A 9,554-nucleotide genomic window follows, 5' to 3' on the forward strand; every position below is an offset into this window, starting at 1 on the left:
TGAAAAAGGAGGGGAGGTTTATTCTATACATCCTATACATTATTAAAGAAGACTCGCAGAGTGATTAGTGGTACGTCCACCCCGCACCTTGTAAGCAAACCCCTGTCTGCCGGGAGGGAGCAATGTCCTGATGGAGGCTGCGGAGAGCAAAGCTCAAGCGCCAGCCCCGTGCAGGGGCGGTGGAGAGGCCAAGCCAACAGTGGGATGCGCGGTGACATGGCCGAGGACACCGAGTGTCTCAGTGGCATGTGTTTCCTGTCTCCAGGTGTGCTGGCTCTGATTTTGGTGGATCCTGGTTAGGAGGTGACAGCAGGGCACCCAGGATGGGTCAGATTTGGGGTGCTGGCCTAAGCGGAGAGCTGGACCCAGATGATACTGAAAGTCCCCAGGAAGGTGACAATCCTGGCTGGCTTGTGACTAACCCAGCCCATGGTCATCGTTTTGGGTGGGAAATCCAGCATGGGTGTCCCAGTTGCCCTTATGTCCCTCTTCCCAGTTCTCAGTCTGGCCAGGGGCGCTCTCCCACCATTTTGCAGCACCAGTGGACCCATGCATCTTACTGGTGTGTCCATGTTCTGGGAACTGGGGGATAGGGATTGTCCCAGGATTACCCCAAAAAACATCTGTAATGCTGTTCTTCAGCTGGAGAAACACATCCCCATTTTCCACAGACAGGTCTTAGTTGAACTAAATCCTCCCCGCCTTTGCATAGCCCCCTTGGGGAATCTTTAAATCAGAAGGGGGAGAAATTGCCACCCAGCAGCTCGCCCTGAGCCAGGGACGATATCCTCCATGGTCCCACCATTTTATCCATGATCCCGCCAGTAGTTCTTATTGCATCAGTGGCTTGGACACCACGGAAATGCGGCGCTGAGCTGCTCAAACTGAGCGACTGAGCCAGAGAGAGGACACTGGATCTGTGCTGTGCTGGGGTTAATACTGTGCCGCTGCAGGCTTGAGGTGGGATGAAAGTACTGAAAGCTTGGGAAGATGCCATCCTCCTGTCCTCCAGCGTGTGTCCAGCTGACGCCATCTCTGCTCCATGGAGCTTAAAGCCAAAATTGCTCTATGCCTGGTCTTGGTGACACTGAAGTGGCCCTTCTCCTCACTTAGGATCCATAGGTAATGCAGTGGTCATGCCGCCACTTGGAGCTCATCTTGTCAAGGAGGTAACGGGTGCTCTCGCGAAACTTGCGTTGGGTGAAATAGAAGAGGATGGGGTCAAGGACACTGTTCATGCTGGCAAATGGACGTGTGCACTTGTAGGCGATGGCAAAAGCCTGTAGAGCCGGACAGGGCAGTCCGGGTGAGGAACGGACTATCAGGTAGATGGTCTTGGTGAGGTGGAAGGGGAAGAAACTGATGGAGAAGACGATGACCACAATGATGATCATACGTACGGCTTTGCCCTTCCTCTTGTGTACTGCCAAGCCAATCAGCTCGTCCTTCTGGCACAGGATCCGGGCCATGCTGCAGTAGCAGGCAAGGATTGCCATGAAAGGCAGCAAGAAGCCGGTGACAGTGAGGGTGATGCCGTAGGGGAAGTAGGCAGTGGAGCGATCCGGTGGACTCAGGTCGTAGCAGACAGTACGGTTCCTCTGGGTGCCGGTGGAAGCAAAGACAAAGGTGGGCAGGCACTGGGCAATGACAATGAACCACACTGCGGCGCACACCAGCCACGTCAGCTTCTTCCCCTTCTTCTTGTGCCACGAGGCCAAGGGGTGGCAGATGCCCAGGTACCGCTGGATGCTGATGCAGGTGAGGAAGAGGATGCTGCCGTGTAGGTTGGTGTAGAACTGGAAGCGGACAAATTTGCAGGTGAAGTCCCCAAAAGGCCAATAATCCTTCTGGGTGTAGTTGTAGATGAGGAGTGGGAGGGAACAGACATAGAGCAGATCAGCTGTGGCCAGGTTCAGCATGTAGATCATGGTGCGGCTGAGTGCTTTACGGGCCACCCAGATCTGCCCTATGACCACGGCGTTCAAGGGCAACCCCACCATGAACACCACCGAGTAGACCAGGGGCAACAAGACCTGCTTGAACTCCTCGTGGAAGGTGCATGAGTTTCTCCCAGTGGCCACAAGGATTGTCAAGTTGGCCATGCTGGTGGTCCCCACTGTTGATGTCCTCTCTGCTGGTGTGGGCCCTCAGCAGTACCTGCAAATGACAAAGGGGACAGTTGGTGACTTGGCCACGTGGTGTCACATCCAGGTACAGGGCAGGATGAATCTGGACTGGTGTGTGCAAACCCCACAGCACCACCCTTCTGGGTCAGGGCATCCCCCGCTATCCATACAGGCTGGGGGATGCAGGGATGGAGAGCAGCCCTGCGGAGAGGGGCTTGGGGGTGCTGGGGGATGAAAAGCTGGACACGGCCCGGCAATGTGCGCTCGCAGCCCAGAAAGCCGCCCGTGCCCTGGGCTGCATCCCCAGCAGCGTGGCCGGCAGGGCGAGGGAGGGGGCTCTGCCCCTCTGCTCCCCTCTGCTGAGACCCCCCCACAGCGCTGCGTCCAGCTCGGGGGTCCTCAGCATCAGAAGGACACGGACCTGTCGGAGCGGGCCCGTCGGAGGCCACGGAGCTGGTCAGAGGGCTGGAGCCCCTCTGCTGTGGGGACAGGCTGGGAGAGCTGGGGCTGTGCAGCCTGGGGAGGAGAAGGCTCCGGGGAGACCTTAGAGCAGCTCCCAGTGCCTGGAGGGGCCGACAGGAAAGCTGGGGAGGGGCTTTGGGCAAGGGCAGGGAGCGGTGGGACAGGGGGGAATGGCTTGAAGCTGAGAGAGGGGAGATTTAGGTTGGACGTGAGGAAGAAACCCTTCCCCGTGAGGGCGGCGAGGCGCTGGCCCAGGCTGCCCAGAGCAGCTGTGGGTGCCCCATCCCTGGCAGGGCTCAAGGCCAGGCTGGACGGGGCTGGGAGCAGCCTGGGCTGGGGGGAGGGGGCCCTGCCCCTGGCGGGGGGTGGGACCGGGTGGTCTTGAAGGTCCCTTCCAGCCCAGACTGTTCTATGATCCTATGATTCTAAACCATGAGGATGGATCAGGAAAGTGAAGGTGGATGGAGTGGGACTGTGTGAGGTGGTGGCACAGGACAGTGTAGTGAGGTCATGGGGTGACAACCATCTCAGCTCTGCTTCCCCTGACACTTATATCCCATGGAAAGGCTCGCACGAGGCCAAACCACCCTCACCCTGGTACGGGAGAGGAAAAGACGGCTCCCCGCTCCTCTGCAGGGGGTGCCAAAGGCCCGCAGCCAGCCACCCCCGCGGGCTCTGCCGCCCGCACCGAGCCCGGCGCGACCCACCGGTGTTTCGTGGTTACTTTCGCCCTCGAATCGGGGCTGCTGGTGCTCTGGTCCCAGAGGTTTTCGGTTTTTTGGGCTAAGAGAGCCCATCCACGCGGCCTCGGGGCTGCTCGGAGCCGGGGAAGGGGCCGCCTGCTTTTCTTAGGGGCTGGGACTAGTGCGAAACAGACGATGCTGCGGCAGGGAGAGCGCCCCGATCCCAGCCCTGTCACTTGGCCGAAGCCCTCGCGGTGCCACCCACGGGTGCTACGTGAGTCCAGGCTGCCGCAGCCCTGGGCAGAGCTGCTTCTCCTCCCTCCTCTTGCTTCACCCCCGGCTGGCAGACCTGTCCGGCACCCTGGGGGGCTGCGCCCGCAGCCCCCGCCTGCCTCGGTTCAGCCCCTCTCCCCGGCAGGGGTGAGCTTGCCTGGAAATTAGGGGGGAACAGTGTCCCCACAGCGGGTGGGAAGGGGAACTGAGGCACGGAGAGGGGGTGGGTGCTGAGCTCCAGCCAGGCGCACGGGGCAGAGGGGACCAGCAGGGGGACACACAAGTCCACGGGCCACCACCGTAGTGGTCCCATTTTGGGGTCTTTGGGGATTTCTCAGCCCCAGAGCACAGCACAGCCATGGGGCCAGCTTGGCGAGAGAGCTGGGGAAACACACCAGGCTCCCCCACTTTTGGAGGTGCTCTGGGCTTATAGATCAGTCCCCCCTGCTCTCCCTGCTGCCACATATCCCTCCTCTAGTCCTGGCAACCTCCTGAGGCCTCTGCACCCAGCTGAGCCTGGCACCCCCCTGTGCCCCTCAAACCCCCTCAAACCCTGCCTATCCCCCCCGGCACCCCACTGAACTCTCTGCACCACCACCACCACCCCCCAAGCCCCCTGGCACCCCCTGAGCTCCCTGCACACCACTGAGCCCCCTGCTCCCTGCTGAGCCCCCCTGTACCCCACTGAGTCCCTCTGGCACCCCACTGCACCCCATTGTCACCCCAGCTCCAGACTGTCCCAGCACCCACCTCCACCACCCCCAAGTCAAGAAGTGCCCCAGGCCTGTGAGCTGCCCTATCCCAAGGGATGCTCCCCCCCCCCCCCCCCCCCAGCCCTCCCCCGGGGACCCAAACCTGGTGCAGCACCCACCCAGCCCCCACCCTGGGCATCCACAGGAGCCTCTGCCACCCCCTGTGTGCTCACAGGAGCACCACTGTGGCACTGTGGGCAAGGTGGCAGGCAAGAGGGTTCCTGGGAGCATGTCTTACCTTCTGGGGTGTCACAGGGTGCCAGGGGGTGCCACCGGGTGCTGGGACCCACTGCTCTGCCCAGCACCCAGGCACATCTGCCACCCTGGCATGCCACACTTGCCCTGTTGAGTGACACTTCCCCTTTCCACCCAGTGGCAGCACCCTGACACAATGGGGAACAGAAACCTGGGTGGCCGGGTGGGCACTGTGCTGCACAGCACTGTGGGCGCTGCGTGGCACAGCCTGGCAGGGTGGACACTGCAAGACAGGGCACCGTGCGTGCCACTTGGCGCTGCACAGCAGGGCGGGCACCACAGCGCGCTGTGTGGCATGGCACGGCACACAACGCGTGGCACTGCACAGCAGGGTGGGCATTGCACCACACCACGCCACGTGGCACAGAACGGCATGGCACATCACGGCTATGCGGGTATGGCATGGCACGGCATAGCCCGTGCCTGCAACTCCACCACGGCTCCACACTGCATGCATCCGCCCCCATGCCCTACACATACATGCTATACACACATACGCAGCCTCCATACACATGCAGACACGCATGTGCACAGCCCCATGGACATGTCTCATGTGTGTGCACAGACACGCACCCCCCCTACACCCATGTTGCCCCCTGAAAAGAGTCATACCCAGACACTGTGGGACATCTAGAGCTGGCACCAGGGCAGGGGATGCACCCCAGACCTGGCTGGGGGGATGCCAGGATGCAGCTGGATAAGGCCACCAGCCATGTCACCAGACAGATAAATTTTGGAGTCTTTCCCCCCATTTTAGGGGGTTTTGCTCCATTTTTGGCTCCTTCCAAGGGTGGGCATCTGAGGCAGATGCTGGGGACAGGGAGGTCACCTGGCATGATGGCACCAAAAGAAGGAAGGTGCTCCAGTTGCCTTGTCTCATCTTGCTGCAGACACATAAGAGAAATTAAGGCACAGGTGCTGCATCTGAAGTGAACCACTGTGTCTCATGCCCCATTTTAACAGCTTTTTTCCCCAAAACACCCCTTGGAGGGGTGTTTGCAGGGGTTGCTAAGGGACATGCCCAAGGCTACACAGGCCATCGGTGGCAGAGGACAGCAGCAGCCAGAGCTGAGCCAAAAATGCAATGATCAGCCGAAAAACAAGGCACCACCCCCAATGGCAAATGAGCAAGAAAATCTCTTTGTGAGAGAGAAATGGGGCACTAAACCCCAGTGCTGCCAGGGTGAGAGGGATAGGAAAGCTGGAGGAGAGGAGGAAAAATTCTTCCCGATCCCAGGAAAAACCCAGCTGTGGGAGTCACTAGGCACAACCTTTCTATTAGACGCTAAAGGATCCCTACCCCAGCTGTACTCGCTGCCTGCAGCTGCCTGTAACCCTACAATCACAGCCTGCCATCACCCATAAAGTGCCACTACTTCCAGTTAATGAAACCGTATCAAGACACTTGGCCTCATCCTGCTGCGGTGCCCTGGCACGTCCCCAGGTCATGATCTGGCCTGGCAGATTATCCAAAAAGTCCCTTTTTTTCACCCCCCAAAACCAGCACAGGAGTCCCTGCCAGCCCTTGGGGTGATGGGGTGGGTGCCCTCTGCGCTCAGCCTCCCCTAAAAGAAGACATCCATGGGATTATGGAGCTGGTCCTGGTGCCCTGACGCCACGGTGGTGGGCACCAGGTGAAATCCATTGTGAAATGAGATTTGGGGGGGTGGGGAAGGGGGTGCCCGTGGTGTTGGGGTGCTCTGTAAGATATCACCCTTATCCTAGGGATTTCAGGTGCCTGCGGAGGAGGAACAGGGTTAAGAAGAAGTAGGGCTGCTCTGTGGCTCTGTGGTAAAAATAAGCACTGGCTCCACTCACCAGCAGCCGTGAACTTCCCCCGGCACGTGCCAGCGTGGCTTCACCTCGCTCCGAGCCCTTTGCTTTCAAACCATCTCGTGCAGGGCCTTCTTTAAGTGAAATTAGCTTTAATTAACACCCTGTTATTAATATGAAGAGGATTTCTGCAAGTTTGCTGGAGTGGGGAAAGATTTTGGCTGCTGCTGCCCTCAGATAGGGTATGGGGGATGGCTTCCCCCTTGGAAACCTTCCTTCTTGGTTCCTCCTGCCCTGGGAGGAGACCATGGTGGGGACATCTTGGTGGCTTGTGGTAGGGCTGGGATGGTGGAGATGCAAACAAAAGCTCCAGCTCAGCAGGTTTCAAAGGGGATGAAAGGGGGAGTGCTCCTGCCCCACGTATCACTTGGTCAGAGCCATACTGTCCCTGTCCCTAAACAGCTCCTGGCTGGTCTCAGAACATCTCCAGGTGGCCAAGGACACGACCTGTCTGCCCTGGGGTGGTTGGGGACCAAAGCTTGGATGTTTTAAGGGAAATCTCCCTTTACAGAAGCCTGAAGGTATAACAGTGTGGACAAATTGGGCCAACATTGGGCATTTTTGGATGCTCAGCATGGACTCGTGGGGCCAAGTGCAAGGGTGGTGTCTCCCATAATGCCAGGTGGCTCTGCCACCGATGTGCTCTGTCTTTGGGTGACACCTCCCCACGCTTTGGTGCCCCATCCCTAAAGTAAATCGACGAACATCTCAGGGGTGCCCTGAGCAAGCCAGGCAGCATTTTCCTGCTGGAATCAGGAGATGCTGGGGATGAGGAAGGTGCAATGAGTTGGCCTGGTCTCAGCTGACAGCACTGAGGCTCTGACTGGGCTTGTATAATAAATCCATACACATATACACACAAACATACAGGCACATGTACAGCCACATGTTCACCCACATGTACATACGTATGCATAAACATATATAGAAGCATATACACTTCCCCATATAAATCTATCTCTATACCTGCATATACCTCTATACGTATATATGGCTGTACACACACATACATTTCTCTACACATATATATAGAAATACATGTCTCCATTCACACACACATATATACAAACTTCTATACCTATATACACAAATGTCTCTGACACATGCACTCGCAGATGTGTATATACATAACTCTATCCACATATATACAAATATATTTATGCTTCTCTACACATGTCTATGCACACATGCTCGTATATACAAATATCTTGATACCTCTGTATGTATATATGTACAGATACATATAGGTGTATATAAAAAGGCAGAGTCCAGGCTCCTGGCACCCAAAGCACAGACACCAGGGAAGACCAAGTCCCTTGAGCAGATTTGGAGCCACTCTGCTTGCAACGCCACCTCTGGCACGGGGCTGTATCCCTAACAGATGCCCTCAGAGATGTAGGTGCATCCCGGTGCACCCCAGGCCGTGGGAGCAGAGGGACCGGGGTGAATGCCCCCCCCCCCCGAGCTTAGCACCATCCCTGCCTTGGGGACCCTGGTGTGATTTTAAACTCTGCCCTGCGGTAGAAGCTGCTAAACCTCCCTAAAAGCAAGTCCAGCAGCTACTGTCTGGGGGGGCTTTGGGACCACCCCAATGCCCCCCCCAAACCACCGATGCTCTCTGGATTTGATCCCACCCTCTCCAGTTCTGCCTCATCCTGCCCAGTTCGATCTGATCTGCTCGGGTCCAATCCTGCCTGGTTCAGTCTCACCTGCTTGGGTCTGATCCTGCCCAGTCTGGCCCCCTCCTGCCCTGGTGTGTTCTGACCTGCTCAGGCCCAATCCTGCACTGTTCAATCTGACCCCCTCGGGTCCCATCCTGCCTGGTTCGGTCTGACCCCCTCGGGTCCCATCCTGCCTGGTTCGGTCTGACCTCCTCAGGTCCCATCCTGCCTGGTTCAGTCTGACCCCCTCGGGTCCCATCCTGCCTGGTTCGGTCTGACCCCCTCGGGTCCCATCCTGCCTGGTTCAGTCTGACTTCCTCAGGTCCCATCCTGCCTGGTTCAGTCTGACCCCCTCGGGTCCCATCCTACCGGTTTGGTCTGACCCCCTCGGGTCCCGTCCTGCCCGGTTCAGTCTGACCCCTTTGGGTCCTATCCTGCCTGGGTTGGTCTATCCCATTCAGGTCCCATCCTGCCCAGTTCAGTCTGACCCTCGGGTCTCATCCTGACTGTGTTTTATCTGACCTGCTAGGGCCCGATCCTGCCCGGTCTGGGTCCACCCTGCCCTATCCTGTCTGACCCTTTTGGGCCTGATCCTGCCCCATTCAGTTCGACCCACTCAGGTCTCATCCTGCCCAGTTGAGCCCCATCTTGCCTGGTTCACTATGACCCACTCAGGTCTCATCCCGCCCAGTTCAGTCTGACCAATTTAGGTCTGATACTGCCCAGTTCAGTTGGACCCTCTTGGGTCCCATCCTGCCCAGTCCAGCCCCATCCTGCCTGGTTTGCTGTGGCCTTCTTGGGTCCCATTCTGCCCCAGCTCCACCTGACCCTTTTGTGTCCCTCCCTGCCCGGTTCGGTCTGACTCTCTCGGGTCCCATCCTGCCCAGTCCAGCCCCATCCCGGGCGGTTCACTCTGACCCCCTCGGGTCTTCTCCTGCCCCGGTTCCGTGGGGCCCGTCCCCCCCGTACGCGGCACTTACCGGCAGCGGGATGCGCTGGGGCAGCAGCGGCGCCCAGCACCCGGGGCCGCCCCGCTGCCGCCCGCCAGCCCCGCTCCGCCCCGGGGCCGCCCCGCTCCGCCCCGCTCCGGCCGGGCACCTGCGGGAGGATCCCGGAGGGGGCTGCGGAAGGGGCACGGCTGGACTGGGGCGGGGGGAACAGCTGGGAAACAACGCGGGGGGGGGGGGGGGGGGGGGGGGGGCAGGGCAAGCCATACACGCATCTGGCTTGGCATCACGGGCAAACATCTGTATTAAATGGGGTGTCGGGGGGCTTCCCGCAACACCAAAAGTGGGGCTGATGGGATTGGCAGGGTGGGATGGATGCTCACCGGCCAACAGCGGGATTGTCCGGAGGCTGGGAGCTGCCGGAGCCCTCGGTGGGTGGCTGGGTGGCCGGGACAGGGTGTCCCCCCGTCCCTGGGTCTCAGTCGAAGGGGTCGGTGGCTTCGGTACTCATTAACCCGGCAGTCAAGCCTCTGCGCTTCCTGAGCAGGGCTATTAAAGAGCA

The 9,554-nt window shown here is 59.0% G+C and overlaps 1 protein-coding gene across 2 annotated transcripts; it reads right to left on the reverse strand.

The window, feature by feature from the left end:
* P2RY6 (pyrimidinergic receptor P2Y6) lies at nucleotides 1–9,105 on the reverse strand. Of its 2 annotated transcripts, none has more exons than XM_040584650.1 (2): nucleotides 9,026–9,105; nucleotides 1–2,157 (listed from the first exon to the last, which is right to left on the reverse strand). In XM_040584650.1, the coding sequence occupies exon 2, from the start codon at nucleotides 2,100–2,102 to the stop codon at nucleotides 1,110–1,112; it is 993 nt and encodes a 330-aa protein (XP_040440584.1). In that variant the 5' UTR covers nucleotides 2,103–2,157; nucleotides 9,026–9,105; the 3' UTR covers nucleotides 1–1,109. The 2 variants fall into 2 exon arrangements, with proteins under 2 accessions (XP_040440584.1, XP_040440583.1); XM_040584649.1 differs by lacking the exon at nucleotides 9,026–9,105 and adding an exon at nucleotides 4,535–4,623.
* Between the last annotated feature and the right edge of the window lie 449 nt (nucleotides 9,106–9,554).

This window comes from Falco naumanni, chromosome 2, assembly GCF_017639655.2.
Source record: "Falco naumanni isolate bFalNau1 chromosome 2, bFalNau1.pat, whole genome shotgun sequence".
NCBI classification, from domain to species: domain Eukaryota; kingdom Metazoa; phylum Chordata; class Aves; order Falconiformes; family Falconidae; genus Falco; species Falco naumanni.